This window comes from Excalfactoria chinensis, chromosome 1 (genome assembly GCF_039878825.1).
Source record: "Excalfactoria chinensis isolate bCotChi1 chromosome 1, bCotChi1.hap2, whole genome shotgun sequence".
Classification (NCBI taxonomy): domain Eukaryota; kingdom Metazoa; phylum Chordata; class Aves; order Galliformes; family Phasianidae; genus Excalfactoria; species Excalfactoria chinensis.
This window is the reverse complement of record NC_092825.1, coordinates 48,701,951-48,719,906: the sequence shown is the minus strand read 5'-3', so window position 1 is coordinate 48,719,906 and position 17,956 is coordinate 48,701,951. Positions and strand designations below refer to the sequence as shown.

The 17,956-nt window shown below is 46.9% G+C and overlaps 1 protein-coding gene across 1 annotated transcript; it reads right to left on the bottom strand.

The window, feature by feature from the left end:
- Positions 1–1,094: 1,094 nt before the first annotated feature.
- TMPRSS6 (transmembrane serine protease 6) lies at positions 1,095–17,721 on the bottom strand. Its single transcript, XM_072360096.1, has 17 exons — positions 17,574–17,721; positions 17,245–17,387; positions 16,988–17,055; positions 16,038–16,222; positions 12,727–12,768; positions 11,788–11,992; positions 11,290–11,426; positions 10,311–10,423; positions 9,695–9,804; positions 8,237–8,382; positions 7,305–7,403; positions 4,900–5,013; positions 4,672–4,788; positions 4,114–4,282; positions 3,188–3,459; positions 1,934–2,070; positions 1,095–1,253 (listed from the first exon to the last, which is right to left on the bottom strand). The coding sequence occupies exons 1-17, from the start codon at positions 17,719–17,721 to the stop codon at positions 1,095–1,097; spliced, it is 2,364 nt and encodes a 787-aa protein (XP_072216197.1).
- Between the last annotated feature and the right edge of the window lie 235 nt (positions 17,722–17,956).

Sequence of the window (17,956 nt, the reverse complement as noted above, 5' to 3'; positions counted from 1 at the left end):
AGGTTGGAAAAGAGGTCTAAGATTATCTAGTTGTGCCGTCAGCCCATCCCCACCATGCCCACTGACCACAGCCCTCAGTGCCACATCCACATGGTTATGGAACACCTCCAGGGATGGTGACTGCACCACCTCCCTGGGCAGCCTGTGCCACTGCAGCACCGCTCTTACTGAGAAGAAATCTTTCCTCATATTCAACCTGAACCTTCCCTGGTGCAACTTGAGGCCATCAGCTCTCATCCTACATAATAGACGATAATAAATCAAATTAAAGAAAAAAAAAAAATTCAAATTATTTTTATTTCTATTTCCAGAGTGGCCTTACTATATATATACATATACCTACTTATCTGTGTATATATATATGTGTGTGTGTGTGTGTGTGTGTACGCATATCTTCAGTAAAAAACAGCCAATCCCATAGCAGTCACTTTCTAAAACACCATGCCCCTAATTCTACTCCTTCACCTCCTGGATTATCTGAGTTAGGATTCTGAAGCAGTTGAGAATCCCCCATGTTAAAGATGTTCAGAAGGGCCAAAGGGAGAGAATAGGAGGGTGCTCTAATAGTTTTAGCGCAGGTCTGGGATCTTCTGTCCCAGCAGGGAGGCAAGACACGATGCTGTACTTGTGTATGAGAGTCAGTGAGACATGAAGAGTTGCCTGGTGAAGCTGAACAGCACACACCAGCTAAGAAAATAAGCAATTAGGAAGATGGAAGAGGAGGAGTGATGGGAGGGGAAGGGGGAAGAAGGGCAAGCAGCAGGAATGAAGAGGGGGGGAGATTGATTTCACAGTTACTGGAATCTCTAACTACATCAGTCACATTTTCTTTCAGCAGACGTTCCAGAGTAAGACTGGCTGAATCACATGGTTCATGGAAAGTTCAGCTCTTCTTGTACACGGGTACGCTTGCTTTCCTCTGCATCCCCATTGTAAGCTTCTTTTTTTTTTCCCCCACCCTGCTCAGAAGAGCATCCTGGGGCTGACAACATCCCATACAGAAACTCTCTCTTTGGGAGGCAAATGAGCAGGGTCAGAAATGAGTGTCGTTGTGAGCATAGATCTGATGTGGAGAAAGTAGTGGTGCATGTTTCTTAGCTCATGGTTTGGTTCATCCAGCCCAGAACTTGAGTGATCCTGGTGTACACTCCATAGTAATTTGGAAGTCCACATCCCATTCCCCAGCTGACCAAACCAGCCAGAAACCACCTGCCACTAGGCTCTTCACAGGCCAGTGGACCTCCAGAATCACCCTAGAGAAAGGGAGAGAAAAACAGTGTAACAATGACCCACCAGCTTCTCCTACTATGTGTTTTTCACTGGCTTTGGAGTCCCTTGCACATATATCTCCTCATCACATGTCTGGATCATCCACAACATCCCTTATGCCTTAGACAGATGTCAAAACTGTCTGCTGCACAAACATCTGATGTATTGCTGCATCCTTTCATCATGCAAATCCCTCCCCCTTAGCCAGCTCCCAGGCAGCTGGCAGATCTATTGTTTCCTTCTGCTCCATGAGGCATTTGCAAATACATGGAAGCTGGTGGAACTTAACAGGATATCCTGAGGGATGGGAAACAGAAGAATTTCTTGAGATTGATTTACTGTAATGAAGGAACAGACTGATTATTGTGTCTGACAGATGCTAATGAAACGAGAGGGGCAGAGACTGATGTAGACACGTGACTTTGAAGGGGGAGGTGAAGAGTGGAAAATGAGCTGGAATGAGAAGCTGAGAAGTTTCTGTGTATTAGGAGGCAAAAATACTAGGAAGAAGTTGCCCTGTGAGCTGCTGAGATCCGAGGAAGGAGTGGGGATTCAGGTGCTTTATGGTCTTCTCACCCTCATTTCAGGCTATAGAGTGCATTTGGGAGGCCCAGGACACGGTTCACACATGCTACCCACCCTGCTCCCACAACCCCACTGTCACCTGGCAGGCATCCTTCTTGCCCTTGTTGTAGCCAGCACAGATCATCCTGGGAGAAATCATGTAGTGATAGGCTTCGCTGCAGATGTCCTGCTGGATGATCTGCACATCCACCTTCTGCAGGATATTGCTAATGTGCCCTGGGGGTAGAGCACCAAGAGCAATGCAGGTGAGAAAGGGTGGACCTTCCCACAGCTGATCATATTCCCCCAGACCATCCCCATCTCATTGCCTACTGAAAGCTGCCACCTGAATTTCTGTTCCGCTGTCCATGAGCATCAGAGCTTGTGACTTTCAGCAGAGCACTCCACCTGCCTGACAGGAATAGCATTCCCCTGCTTTACCTGCAGGAGTAGGTCATGGGCATCTTAGCTTTTGGGACAAGGAGGATTCTGGTTTGGGCCAACCTCTGGAATGCCATCATTTAGGTTTGCTTCTCCCTGAAATGGATTTTAAGCCCTTCTGGCAAAGTGATGTAAAGCCAGAAGTGTTCAGTTCTGGACAGAATCCTCTGAGTATTTCCATTTAGGAAGCAAAGGGAAGAAGTCTGATTGTGACTGAAGACACCAAGCTGAACTGAGTGAGCATGTATGTATTCCTGTGCCATGCTCTATGAGCAGTCTGGGCCTGTTTGGTGGCCTTGTGTGAAGGGAATGTGAAGGGTTATTCCCATATAGCTAAACTCTCTTTTCCTCACCAAACAGAGTTGACTGTGGGAATCATGGGAACATGTCTTGGACCATGATGTCTCCTAGCTCTGTGTGTCCAAACTATGCTAATGTGATTCTTAGACATCACTCAGACCCTGCACTAAATTTACTAGTACAGTTGTTGCTTGGGAAGATATAGCTGATAGGATCTTTTCTAGGGCATCCCCAGGAGAGACAGTGCTGGTTTGATGAGGAGTAGAAAAACTTGACAGGAGCCAACATGTCTGCATAGCATGAAGTTGGGCTTTGGGTCTGGGGCTGCTCCATGACGATGGGTAGCCAGACTAATAAGTTCTGCAGCATTATTCTAGACTTTGGATGAAGGAACATATTCTGTCCTCAAATATCTTACTAGACTTTCAAACTTACCTCTTTGAAAGAGGTTTTGAGACATTCAGCAGGTAAGTTGTAACCAAAAAGCAAAGGGAGTGAAGGATGCATAATACTTTGGGGCGAGCAGAAGCCTGTTCTACCTACTCTACATCTGAACCCATGTTTCTACCTTGGTCCTGCTGCTGTAGGCCACCAGCAAAAACACTGCACTTACCACCTTCCTTGAGGGCTCCCCAGCCAGTGATCCAGCAGTGAAGGCCAGGCTCAAAGAGGTGGGAAGCGGCTGGCAAGCAGATGGGCTGGATGAAGGGTGAGATGATCACAGGATGGTCCAGCTGGAGCAGAGCCACATCATAGTCATGGCTGTCCTCCTCATAGTAAGGGTGGAGGAAGAGGCGGATCACTTTGAAGGACACCTCTGTGTGGCTGGTGGTGTTTTGGAAGTATTTGCCCAAGTAAACGGTCCAGACAGAGGGAGAAGCCAGTCTGTAGGATGTAGCAGAGAAGAAAACTCATCACATAAACAGGGAAGGATGGGAAGAGGTATCGGTCAGGATGATACCTCTAAGAAAATCCTATCTCCAGCAGGGTGGTGAGGAGCACAGGGGAACCTTCCTGGGGCCTAAGCAGAAGGAAGCAGGAAAAGATTGTTTTAGACTAGAAATTCTGTCTTTTTGCTTTACACATGCTGTTTTCTCCTACACTACCTCTCTGGGTGCAAAAATCTCCCTGTTTTTGTATGGCCATCTCTCTGTTCCTCTTTTCTCTCCTTCTACTTATCTCTCACCCCACTTACATTGTCTCCCTGTCAACTGCATGCACACACGTACCATCTAACAGGGCTGCACTAGCCATTCTGCATCAGGATTCCTCATGATGACCAAAGTTCATGTTTCCTCCTGAAAGGACAGGCCCTGGAGATGGGCAGTGTGGGAACTAAACAGCATCTTCAGCAAGTGGTGGTATCCTGGTCCCATCCTACCACATGCTGATGTGTATAGGGCTGTAGCAGCATGGGAACTGGCCAGAGCCAAATAAAGGAGGACGTATGAGGTGTCTTTCACTACCATTCTTCACCCAGTGCCACACAGTGAATCTTAACATCCTTCTCTGGTCCATCACCCTCCCCTCTCTATATACCTCTCATCCTGGAAGCAATGTGCAGCTGAGACCACCCAGCGGTCAGCAATGAGCGTTCCCCCACAAATGTGTCGTCCCCGGACTTGCAGGCTGGCTTGCCATGGCCATTCCCCTTCCACAGAGTTAGCACCACCGATGATCCTGCTGAGAGGGGCCTGCAGCCCGCAGTCTGTGGAGGAGAAGACATGGTTCATTCTTTAGTGGATGAAGGAACGTGAGATGTTGTGTCTACCCTTCCTTTTGTGTTTCGTTGACTGAAGAGTTTGATCATCCAATGGTAGATTCCTGGAGGTGTTCAAGGCCAGGTTGGATGGGACCCTGGAAAGCCTGATCTGGTGGGTTGGAACCTGATGTTCTTTGAGGGCTCTTCCAACCCAATCCATTCTATGACTCTGTGATTCTATGATTCTGCTCCTCTGGACCCTTGCCTTACCTGGCAGTGCAGAAGTTCCAGAGACCAAGAAGGGCAATCGAAGCATAAGCTCTCTCCCTGCCCAAATTGGGGTTGTGGGACATCCTGAACCTACTTGTCTAACATGGGGCTGAGCATTTTCGTACCACAGTACTTTTCATCAGACAGGTCCTTGCAGTCCACAGTGGCATCACACAGTGGGTTGGGTTTCTTCACACAGGTCCCATCGTCACAACGGTGGGTGAAAGGACCACAGGGGACCCCTGTGAAGATGAAGGGGAGACAGGGCTGAGGGAATGTGAGCTACACTACCAACAGCCTTGCTCTGAGAGTAGGACAAGCCATGTGTCAGTCTCTCCCTGTCCCTTCCATACCTTCATTGCAGTGATCCTCATCGCTACCGTTGACACAGTCCTGCTGCTGATTGCAGACCCTGCTGAACTCAATGCAGGTGCTGTCCTCTTGGCATTGGAACTTTGCAGGGCACACTGCACAGGATGGAAGCAGCCAGCAGTTACATATACAAGACATGGTTTTAGGTGCAATTTCACCAATAAACTCCACAACCTTTTTCCCTGCCTCACAAGGGCCTGGCAGCCTGTGCACAAGGCATTTAATTTCAGGTCCTTGTTGCTGGTCTTTGCCTGAGCTACAGAGTAGGCATTTCTGCACCACATCTTATACTGTGCTCATTTTGACCTGGCTTGCCTTGATTTCTTGGCTTCACCTCAGACCTGCCTCAACACTGTGGGCTTGTCTCGTGGACCCTGGACTCTGAGTTGACTTTGGTTACCTATAGCTGCTCTACTTACCTTGCTCAAATTCTATGGGGTTGCATCCTGGCTGCTGAGGTTACTGTTCCTCCTCTTTGCTCTCACCCTTAGCTCATGGATCACCTTCCCCTGCAAAGCAGCTGCTCCTCCTGCTCTTTGCTAGGTGACTCCTGAACCTTAATGGATTTCCTGGTGTCCATGATGTCTGTTAGTTGCTCAAGATGGAAACCAATGCCCACTCATCACAGCAAGAACTGTTGTTTTTGTTGTTTTGCTCTGTCCTTTTGTGTATTTATGTGCAACACCAAACATGATGGACCTCTACCTCCTAGGCATTTTCTTACTGCAAAGACTAATTTCTTCACTAATTAGTGTGAGGCTTCCAGAAGATTAAAGGCACATGAAGGTGTGAGGCAATGTGAAAACTGGTTTTAAAGACAGGATCTGTTCCACATAGGAAGATGAATAATCAGACGTGCAACAATTACAAGAATGTAAGAACATCTGTCGGCAAGAGGGAAGTATACAAGCCCTGACGTCAGAGCTCTGGATGATGGGACATTGTGCATCCTCAGCAAATCTGCAGAAAATACAGAAGAAGGTGATCCTTCCTCTCTACTCCGCTCTGATGAGAGACTTCCAGAGCATTGTGCTCATTTCAGGGCTTGATAGCACTCAAAACCTGACTGCCCAAGATCATGAACAACCTAGGTGATACAACTTCTGTCAGTAAGGCACTGGAACAGGTTGCTCAGAAAGGTGTTGGATATCCCATCCCTGGAGACATTCAAGGTAAGGCTGGAGGGACTTTGAGCACGCTGATCAAGCAGTGGGTGTCCCTGCTCATTGAAGGGGAGTTGGACCAAAATAATGCTAAGATTCATTGATCCCCCATAGCTGCCCCTCAAACTCAGTGGTCCTTTGAGAACTTTCATGCTTTCAGCAGCAAATGAAAATTTCCTTTTGAAAGATTTCTCCATTTTTATTCTCTTATTCTCTTTTATATTTTAGACTGAATTCTGAATCTTTCAGAATTGGCCACTGGCTTCAGTGGTTCAGGGATCTTATTGTCTATGAAATAAAAACACAACAGCCAGAGGGGACAACTAATGAAAAATAAGTTGTGGCAGCAATGTGATGAGCACCCACTCATACCAGTGATGGGATATGGTTTCAATTAAGTGCCTTGTCTGAGTCTGAACAGCTCTTCCTATGAGAACAGGACTTTGCAAGGATCCTGGGATACTGTGGACAGTGTCTGAGTCAGTACTAACTGGTATTTGTGCTGAGAATCGGTGGTTGGTCAAAGACTTAAAATATTCCCCAAATCGTTGGCTACATGTCGTTCAGAATTTATGCATTTAATGTGTCACAGATGGCCTGGGGGAATGAGGAGGGAGCAGTGTGGATGGTGGTTTTGAGGAGGTGCTGATAGGGAGGGGAGGGTTGGGAAGGGGACACTGAGTGCAAAGACAGCAGAGGGGGCTGTAGACCAGGGCTGAGATAAATTGCCAGGACAAGGTGGTGGAAAGCAGGACAAGGTGGTGGGCAGACTAGATGGGAGGATCTTTCAGACTATCTGAAGCTCTTGGTGCATGATATCACAGCTCTCCAGGGATAACTGCACTATGCACAGGAGATGTAGTGAATGCTCCATCCCTGGAGACACCCAAGGTCAGGCTGGAGAGACTTTGAGCAACCTAATCTAGCTGTAGGTGCTCTTGTTCATTGCAGGGGAGTTGGACCAGATGCCCATTAAAGGCCTCTTCCAACTCAAACCATTCTATCCTTCCATGAATAATTGCTGCCGCTCCTTCCAGAACAATCTGAAACCATTTGGCAGTGGGAGGACACTTTTGTGGATACACAGACTTTATCTCTTGAAGGGGGTAGCACAGGTTGTACTCTGGTCAAGTGGATCCTCCCCCATCTCTCCCTACCTTTGGAAAAGCAAGGAGTTGTGTCCTCCTGGGATCAAGGACAAGCAGCTAGAAGTCATCACTCACCACAGTTTCTCTCATCCAGCCCATTGGGGCAATCTTTGATTCCGTCACAGGCTGGGACGCACAAGCCATTCACAGAACACAGGAACTCCCTGGGACAGGCTGTGAAACCACCAGAAAGCAATCAGTCCCCACTAACTGGAAACCTTGAAGCAGAGCACGGTGGCTTAAAAGTGGAGCATGGAACCGCATACCTTCCTGACTACACGCAAGCTGCAGCAGCTTGTATCTGGCTGCACTAAAATCCCCCAATTTTACCACATTATCCACTTGCCTGGCACACTCTACCTCTGATCTCGCACTGTTCCATGACTCCTGAGCACTGCAGCAAAAAAATGAAGTCGTTTCTCTGAGACTGTGATTAAATCTTTGTCAGGACCACAAAGGGGCTGTTTTTAGACACATGTTGCCAGGTGCACATATTCAGGGACTGTTGTGGGTTACAGCAACCCTATAAGAGGGAACTGGGAAAAAACGTGGAAGGTGCATAGTTGCATACGTATGTGTGCATATTCGTGTGTAGTTTCATTTCTGTCTCACTTGCACCTATTCCAAGTCCAGCAGGAAACAGCTCTAAGTGCTCTTATGATTGAAACAAACACCACTTCAAGTCAGAAACGACCTCCCATTGAAATCCCAAGGCCAATATGTGCTGTGGGCGCAGGGGTGAGCCAGTAGGCAATGTTGTGGATCTGAGCCTTGGCACCAGAATGCTCTGGGAACATGAGTCAGAGATAAGTGCTGAAGCAGCTTTAGATGTAAACACTTCTTTTTGGGAGATCAGTGGTGTGTGCATCACTGTGTTCATAGCATGTGCCTGAAGGGAACTTGGCACCTGGAGCTCATGCGTTTCTCCTAACACAACCCAAGCACACAAGGGGCTGCTGGTAGCCATATGGGACCCCCACCACCTCTCCAAGGAGCAAAGGACTTACGATCAGATTGGTTGTACAGGCTGTAAGCTGCCTGCACACCAGGGCCAGTTAAGGAGATCTGTGAGGTGAAGGTGATGGCAATGTCAGCCGAGGATGTGGCTGGGATCCTCTCAGCGTAAGTTTGTAGGGTCCGCAGGCCGCACAACCTGAGGAGCAAACACAGATGGGATGTCTCAAGCAGTGAGGGAGAAGACAGCCAAGTGGGGCAAGGGGGTATTCTGTGAGTAGGGGTGATGGGAAAGAGACCACATACACAGGGTGCAGGAGATAAGGCAAAATACTTCAGAATGGTATAAGATTATGAAGGAGCAATGGGAAAAGGCTGTTATTTACACCCATGTTCAGTCAACAGGTAGGGGAGATGATACTAGATCTTGCTTTGCCTGGTTGAATCTTTCTCTTCCTGGCCAAAGAACAGTGGCTGAGCAAGACCAAGAGGGGGAAGAGTAACCCTGCAGAAACAAGAGGTCCTCTCTGGGCACAAGGCATTATAACTAAGCTAGGGCCTGCCTATACATATACAGCCTATACATATTGTCACCCAGTTCAACACTCTAGCCATATACGAGTCCAGAGTGACCCTATTTTTGGACATTTCCCACTTTGGGGGTGAGTGTTGAAGTCAGGCTACACAAAGCAGTTCAATTCTTATATTTATCTTCCCTAAGAAATGAGGTTGTAGAAACTGTAGCTCCTATGGTTTCAGAGAGGAAGGAAAGTTGAGAAAAAATGTAAATCCTAAGTCAGGGGAATGCAATGTTCAGTAATTTCTGGATCAGATCCTTCAGAGGAAAACAAGTTACCACTGCAGGAGTGGTAGAGAGGAAATCAGTGAGGCATGCTGGGGGAGGTTTTGGAGGGAAGAAGACAATCTTGCAGCGATTCTTAGGAAGCAAAAGGGTCCATCCAGCTCCGAGCCTGCTTTGAGTGCTGCAGCTGTGTCTCCTTGCACTTAGGTGGTGGTGAGCAGCAGCCTATGTATGGAGGCTGATTATGGGAAGTCCCACAGGGTTATGCGGTTCTAATCAAAGCAGGAGGATCTGGAGCTTGGCGGAAGATCTGTACGGAGGTGGATGCGAGGCAACGGCACACACAGATAATATTGCAGAGGTGGTGACAGGCAGATTTGCAAACACAGGAGACGTGGGAGGACACCAAGGTTACACACAAAGGGGAAAACTAGGAAGCATGACGCAAACAGCAAGACAGAGAAGGCAGGCGGGTAGTTTGGAGCAGATTTATAGGAAATGTGTTCACTAGGGAGCTTGTGAATGAGAGAGGCTGAAAAAGAAGTAGGCAGGAAAGAAAGAGGCACCATCCCAGATAGTGACCACTGAGCAAGGTGATGAGATCTCCTTCCTTAGACCTGGTGGCTGAATTGAGCAGGGAACTTGCAGAGGTTTCTCCCCAGTTAAGGAGTGGGAAGCAAGAGATAGAAACCAGGACACTAGCACAAACCTTCTGTTCTGAATTATCCACTGGCCTTGTGTACAGGGAAGGTCCTGCTTCTGTCTGCTGAGTGCATAGGCATCGAACCACAGAGTGACCCCATAGTCGAGGGATGGGACCTGCAGGGGAGGGAGTCAGGAGCGATGTAGAGATGATGGCTTCCTGTGAGTGCTGCAGCCCACCCCATGCAACAGAAGTAAGCAGGGTAGATGTGAAGGAGAGAGCTACTAGTTTGCACATTGCAAGCCAGAAGGAAGGACCACCTAAATTAGGGCCACATTATAGGCCAGTCTCAGAGTGTGGTAATTTCTAGTAATCTGGTTTTGTCTTGAAGAACAGCTCTGGAGCCAAGATTCCAGATTCCTGCTCAGCAATGGCGTCTCTGCTCTAGCATGCAATATGAGACTTCCTTGCATCCAGAGACACACATCAAGCGCAATCTAGGTAGGCTGCTGCCATCTTTTCATGATTGTCTTATGGAGAGAACTGGCCAAGTACTGTACACCACCCGAATCACAAAATCATGGCATTATGGATTTATAGAATCACAGAACCACAGAATGGTGTGGAATGCTGCATGGATTTCAGGGAGAAGGTGGGTGCTCTTCTAGGGGCTGGCTCTTACCGACATGTGCCAGGTGCACTGGGTATTGGGTGAGTAGTAACTGGGGTAATGTGGGGTGCTGATCTTCCCCTGCAGCTCCAGGCCTTCCCGTAGGGTTATATTCACTCCGCAGGCTGTAAACAAAGACATTGAAAACTCTGCTACGTGTCAGCTAAGACTCCTCCTGATATATCATGTACTTATCCAACTGTGGTAGCAAAGAAAAGAGTCTAAGATCTGATGCTAGCATTCATAGAATCACCTCATTGAGGTTGGAAAAGACCTCTCAGATCAAGTACCATCAGCCCACTCCCACCATGCCCACTAACCATGTCCCTCACATCAGCATGGTTCTTTGACATCTAAGATGGTGACTCCACCACCTTCCTGGGCAGCCTGTGCCACTGAAGCAATGCTCTTAATGAGAAGAAGTTTTTTCTAATATCCAATCTGAACCTCCCTTGTCACCTCTTGAAGCCATTAGCTCTTGTGCTATTGCAGTTACCTGGGAGTTGAGGACAACCCACACCTCGCCACAACCTGCTTTCAGGTCATTGTTAGAGAACCCATTGTGGAATCCATTCACTGAGATGTGATCTCCTTTAAGAGGCTATTTCCACCTGGTAAGACTTTCAGCTTTCTCCTTTTGTCTGGAGAAGCACAACATTTATGTATTTTGTTGCTTTAGTTTCTTATATTGAATTTTCATTTATCTGAATGTAGCTGGATGTGTTGCCCAGATGCCATCTGGCCTGTGCAGTCACAAGAGCTTGAGCTTGCTTCGGAAGTATCTCTGCTTGCCAGAGCCTGGACTGCCTAGTCTTGAGCCAGATACTGATATGTGAACCCAGGCCAGTGAGCAAAATGTAACTTGCTTTTTGTTCACCAACTCTACCTTTGCAATCTCGGCCCCTAATGGGAATGAAGCACCTCTAGGTGCATTGTATTGTAGGAGATAACCTTTCTGCACTTATGGCCACCTTCCTATAGCCTTCCTCACCTTTGAGGGGCACCACCTGTGCTGAGAGGACAAAGGGGTCATAGTAGCTGTACAGTGCTTTCTTCCACACAATGGACATGACAGGGCCTGATGAAAGGACTTCCACAACAGGCTCCTGCCGGCTGCAGCCATAGATCCTGAAAGGAAAGAGAAAACTAAAACACAGGGAAAAAGGATGGGAGTGAAGCAAGCAACAAACAAAGAGAAGAATGTGAGAGACAGCAGAGGTCTGTGTTGTCCAGAGCATGCCCATTGTGACACACTAACTGAATCACATATGGAGCCAGCAGAAAGACAGCTTGTGCTGCTGTAATCTATCAGACTGCAGGGCTGACTGTGTGCTCTCCCACATCAGTGAGTTCAGCTCATCGGTGAGAGACAGGTTTTTCATCAAAGAGAATTTCCTCTGATGAAGTCTAACACCTTCCCCTGCTGTGGTGTGTTCTGCCATCCTGCCTCGCCTCCCCACCGTGCCTGCCTTGCTCAGGAGCTACCTACGAGGTGATGAGGTGTTTCTCCAGAGGACCAGCTGCATCATACATAGCCAGGCGGTCCCTGCAGTCTGGCAGAGTCCACTCTAAGCGTAGCTTGATCATGTAGCCCTTGAGGCCGTGGAGGTGCCAAAGACAACTGGAGGCCAGGTAGTCAGGGCCCTCCAGTCTTAGGATGTCATCCTCCTGGACGTAGCTGTATCTGTAGCAACCTGAATGCAGAGGAAAGATAGATGGTTTTAAACCTGAGGGTGATGTAACTGGAGGAAAGAGGGGCTTAGGGGTGATTGTAAAGGAACTTAAGATATGGGATTGCCACTTGGGATATCCGTGTGGGCTCTATTTCAGGGTTAGGCTGAATCATCCCAGTGATCTCAGTTTACTTTCACACATGTCTCAGTGACACCAATCCCCTCTTGCTGATGTCCCAGCTTCCCTCTGTAAGAACTGTCCCTGATCCCTTGGATAAGCTCATACTGTCTCAGGTTTTAAATATCACAATACAGTCATCTTCAACTGGCTTCCTTTTCTTTTGCATCTCTTTCTTCTCTCTTCCCCATATTCTTCCCAGCTTTACAACCCCCGTGTTCACTTTCCAGGCTTCAGCTGCCTCCCAAACCTGCATTTTTGAGTAACAGTCAGCTTATAGGTGAGTTTCTAATAGTAGAGCTAATGCAAATTGCCAGCCACAACACTTAAAACACTGCCCACAATTGCTGCAAGCACCTTCAGTCATCATTAGGACAATAGATTGCACCACATTCAGTGTAGAGCCATGGAGGGAAACCCCCAGCTTTATACAGTAGATTTTCTTGTGCTCTCTTGCTACTGCTCTTATCTCCCCTTCCCAGGTTTTTCAGCCTCGAGAAATTAATAGACCTTCTGTCCTCTGTAAAAATCCCTCCCCAAGGTAATAAACTCAAAAGGAAAGTAAAAAGTAGCCTACCCAGAGTGGATTTCAGCACTACTATGTCTTTCACAGTGGATTCTGTTAGAAAAGAAATATATAAAGGAAGATAAACAAAAACAAAAATGGTTGTATCTGTGTGCTAGCATAGCAGGTGATGACTCCCTTCCTATGTAGATGACTCCCTCATAACTTTGGCTTGGGGCACTCTCCATGTACTTCTGTCTGCTCTCAGAGACCTGTTTCAGTCATGCATTTCTCATCCCATCCCATTGGAAAATCTCCCTGGCCCCTGGTCCAAATCCAACATCCCTAATTCATTCATTCCAGCCCACCAAGGCTTCTCTTTTTTCCCTTTCCCACTCCCTGGTGCTACCTTAGGGGCTTTTTCCCTTTCTTACCAGGGCTGGACATTGCATTAGGCACTCTCTTCCCTGGAAGCCACACCACAGATCACAGCCTACCATCCCAGAGCCTCCACCTTGCTCTTTGAGTTCAGATAACTCTCACTGAAAAGCATGGGATTTATCAAAGGTAGAGAAACAGGTCTCTAGATGGTGTGTTGTTGATAGCTACTGAATAGCTTACAGCATTCAACTTTGGGGAATCATAGAATCATTAGGGTTGGAAAAGACCTCCAAGATCATCAAGTCCAACCATCAACTCATCACCACCAAGCCTGAGGAGAGGGGAGCACAGGAGTGATGCCTCTGGTCTTTAATGTGTGTTTTGGAGGTGATGGCAGCTCTGCTTCCTGGACTGAATGCTTCTGGTATCCTGGTGCTAGTCCCCAAATCAGAGAATCATGAAGGTTGGGAAAGACTTCTAAGGTCATCTAGTCAAACTGTCAACCCATCACCACCAGACCTGCTAAACCATGTCCCCAGGTGCCACATCTCCACTTTTCTTGAACACCTCTGGGAATGGTGACTCCACCAAATATCCAGGTCCCAGCTGATACTGAGTTCCAGGTCCTGAAATTTTGCATCCGATGTCATGGGGTAAATCTGATATCCTCCCTCTTAATTCTATTGCTATAGGTTGACAGCTTGTGCTACATGGCAAAGTCACAGGAAGGCTCTGCTGATATCTGTGTGAATAGCCACTGCTTTTTAGGGTTAAACACAGAAGAGTAACTCAATAATTCAAACACTGTCTCTGAGCCTCCCCTCAGACCACTCCCTGGTGTAGGATAGACTCTTGGGGAGAGGTTTCTGGTGATGCGATGCAGAGAAAAACACCAGCATGGACTCTATATTTACGCAGAACAAAGTTACAGGGTACGCAACCCTTTTAGGAGCTGGGCTTTGCTTCAGCCTCCCAGCTGAACAGGGAGAAGCCAGGGATCAGGTGCAACTGCCAGAACAAGAGGCACCATGAGGTCAGCTGGGTGTGAGGACTGCTGCTGGAAGCTTGTGTAGGCCGGGGCTTTGGTCTTTTTTGGCTACTAAGCAAAGCTTGCAATTCTGCAGGGAGAGCTCTGGTGTTTTGTCATGGTGCAAACAGATGTTGTGGAAAGGATGATCCTGCAGGCACAAGGAGAGGCACATGCGCTGTGTGTAGGGAAGGACATGTTGAACTGGCGTTACATGCTCTTTCATCTGAAGGTAGTAAAACTGGGTCCCTGCAAGGAGAATGAAGGAAGTCTTGATATTCTCTGGGGGTAATGAGGGACTTGAGGTGAATGTGGTTGTTAAAAATAAAGCACTGGAAGGCTGGAAAATGTTCCTGCGCTAGTGAGTAGTCCACAGCTCTGCATATTATGGTAGACTGCAGCAAGAATTCATATTTTGAGCTAAGCAGGTCAGCAAGTGAGACTGTCAAAGCAATGAAGTGCTAATGGCTTGCTATTAGCTAGCTATTTTTTCACTTTGCTTTTAAAGAGCAAAGGAAGCCAGAGGTTAAGCCACTGGACTGAACTCACTCTGGCCCTGCAGTGTAAGAGTTTGTGGCTTAGGCTGGAATGCAGGAAGGATGAGAGAAAGCAGAAAGAGCCAGAGAAACTATGAGTAGCGTGTTAACTCTATAATAGGAAGACGTGTTCTGCTCATGTGTTCTGCTCATGCAAATCTACCTGAAATGAAGACATCAGTGAAACAGGTGCAAAGGGAATAAGAGGGAACTGAAGACAGCTAAAACAATGGCACCATCATTTGTTTTTTTTATGAATTACAATATGAAGTAAATAAACAGAAAATGCAAGATGGGCTGAGTGCAAAGCAGCTAGCATATTGTCTTACAACATCTCTCTTAAGAAAGTTAATTTAAGTTGGCTGAACATAAGGTCTAGTAGGCTGGAAACAAATTATAGGCAGAGACAAATGATAAGCAGAAGTGACTAATTCTAACTGCAGGCAGAGAGGTGTTCATGGGATGCTAATGCAGTTTCAGCACAATATCTTAACGCAAATATATGGATTCATTTTAAGAGAATCAAATTTACTTTAGGGACATCAGAAAAATCACAACCAAATCAAAACAACTGAGACGTGGAGGGAAAAGTTAAAGAAATATGAGTGGGATATATTAACATAAGATTTATCTTTGAAAAATGCAACATAATGTTGTCTGGGGAAAAAAAACTTGGAGCTGTAACATTTAATGTGAAGAAGAAACCTGGGAGTGAGATACTGTAGGGGAAGGAAGAAACATAATGTGTTTTAAAACCTCTGTGGTTTGGGGCTCTGTAGGAGGGATCAGATCAGGATGAGACTCTACGTTTCATTATAAAGGCTAAATACAGATTCCATTGAACTTAGATGCACTGAATGTAGACACATCCTGTAGTCCTTTACCTAACATACACTTAGAGAAGTTCTGTAGAGATTTCTTTTTAAACAGGCTGTGACTTTGGGAAAGAATCATAGCTGCTGCAATGCGTTGTCTCAGAGTAAGACTAGTGGTGACTTAAATATGCTGACATTGTTCTTTCAGTCAAGTAGACTGGCACATGAAAGGAGACAATGAAAGGAGACAACTTAATTGATAAGCTCAGTTCAAAATTTACAAGTAAAGTCATGATCTGTGTCAGATGTTACTTCACAGAAACCAAGGCTGACTGGGAGAAGGTGAAAAAAACCCACAATTGTTACCTAACTGGTCATGGTGAGCTGCATCTCCAAGAATGTTTAATCCTTCAAAGGAAGGATGATCATTATGAAAGCTGAATTCCTCTATGAGGAAGAAACATGTAGTTGTCTTGATCCTTATTTCTTCCTAACCCTCTTAGATTTGTCCTATTTCCTTCAGTAGTGACTTCTGCCCACTTCTTATAACCACCCTTAAGCACCTTTGGCCAACTCTGAGCCATTTCTGACTGCTTAGGCCACATTTGGGCAGCTGGTACTTACCCAGCAGAATCAGTGAGTCTGGGTTCACCGTGTACTCTGACTGGTAGGACAGGCTGCCTGAGCTGTTGAAGCTGTTGGTAAGCTCTTGGCGTAGCACTGCGTTTACCCTCTCAGCAGTCATCTCCTTCTGCTGACTCTCAGGAATTTGGAGGGTAAACCAGAAGAAGAAGGTCAGAGCCCCCTCCCTAACAGAGAAAGGACATGTTAAATATCTTCTGTGGTGGCAAACCCCAGAAATTAAACCCCCAGTGTTTATCCACAGATCCAAGCATGTCTGAGAGGACCCTCAAACTCATTGCTGTGACTCAGAAGAATCACTGTGACCGGTGTGGAAGAGCTGCTATGGCCACAGTACTAGTTAAATCTCAGGCCTTTGCAAGAGGAATCCATTTGATGCCATCTGCCTTGAGTGATGACCATACACAGGCAAATTTATGTAACCAAGACTGGTTAAATGAGTAGTATCATTTCAGGTAGAAGTGACCTCTGATTACTGCTGGCCCAGGGCTGAAATGACACACTCAGATCTTCATTGTATCACCTCTCAGTGGTAACAAGGGGACTCATTACCCTATCACAAGCCATTAATGCTGGGGAGGCTCTAGTTGCAAGTGGTATGGAAGGCTCTGTCCAACCAGCTGACAGAAAACTGGGTGGTGGTGGATGGGGAAGGGCTGGGGAAGGGATGTTGAAGCAAAACTTTCTTCAGTAAAAAGCTAGAGGAAGAATATATATATCAATTCTGGCTTTTCACCTTGACCGTAGATGAATATGAACATCAAAACATCCATAGTTCTGTCATACTGGAGTGACTGGACATGGACTGCCCAACCTAGCCTTGTGCTCATGGTGGGAACTGCAGCAGCTTGTCATGGCCAGATTTCAATGAAATCAAAGTGCAAGGGAACATTCTCATGCAAACAAGCGAAAATACTGTGGATGCTACTCACCCAAAGGCATACACTGTGCTTGAGTTGTAATATCGACCCAGCTCTGTGGAATGAATGAGATCCTTCAACTGCAATGAGAGAGTCACTTGATAACAATCATGCAATGATTACAGTGAAGAAGTACATATGTCCAGCCCTCCATCTCTCTTGCTGCACAGACACACCAGGTCTGTTACTTAGATGAGGACGGCTGACCCCTTCCTCTTTCACTCACTGAACTGCCTCAGGGCCAGCTCTGGTCATAATATTGCCCTCACCATGTTCTGGAGTTTAGCTGACTCCAGCCAGAAGGCTCTGGATTCCACCTGCCCAAGCTCTGAGAAGTATCGGCGATTGAGGACCTGGAGGCTGCCGGAGTAAAAGTGCAGGATGGTTGGTTCCAGGTGCCATGGTCTGTAGTCTGTCAACAGAAGACACTCATAGATTACCTTGCTGATATATGTAGGAGAGAGGGATTTGCTCAGTAGTTTACCCAGTTTTCATCTGTAAAGATCACCAGAAGTCACAAATGCTCTTTGGCCTGGATGTTGCCTTTACCATACCCCATTCACCTCCTGTGTAGGGATAAAATATGTTGAATTTTTACCTAGGAAGTACCATGTTGCTGCAGCAGCTCCAGCCAGCAAAACAAAGACTATTCCAAGGGATACATAGCGGAGGCAGACACGTGAGTTAGTCTCCGAATCACTCTTTGAGAGGGAGCTGGCATCTTCCTCCTGCTCCTCGGCCTCCATCAGGGATATCTATTGACAGAGGATACCACAGTCAGGCTGAGTTTCCAACAGCCTCTTACATCTATCTTGGGAAGTGCACTGTCAGCTTCGTGGCCACTTCCCCAGATCTATATCCCCAAGACATCTGTGGGCTAACCATCAAGCACTTTGCTCAGTGCGAACGCAAGTTGAACTTCTATACAAGTAGAAGACAGGCTTCTGGGACACTGTCCCATCTGTGCTCCCTGGGAATCCC

Excerpts from the sequence above, each read along its gene's own strand:
- TMPRSS6 (XM_072360096.1), bottom strand. The coding sequence starts at position 17,721 with ATGGAGGCCGAGGAGCAGGAGGAAGATGCCAGCTCCCTCTCAAAGAGT. Across the intron at positions 11,993-12,726 it reads AGTGCTGAAATCCACTCTGG|GTTGCTACAGATACAGCTAC; the intron begins GTAGGCTACTTT and ends CTCTGCATTCAG. Across the intron at positions 4,283-4,671 it reads GTCTGATGAAAAGTACTGTG|ACTGCGGGCTGCAGGCCCCT; the intron begins GTACGAAAATGC and ends TCTCCTCCACAG.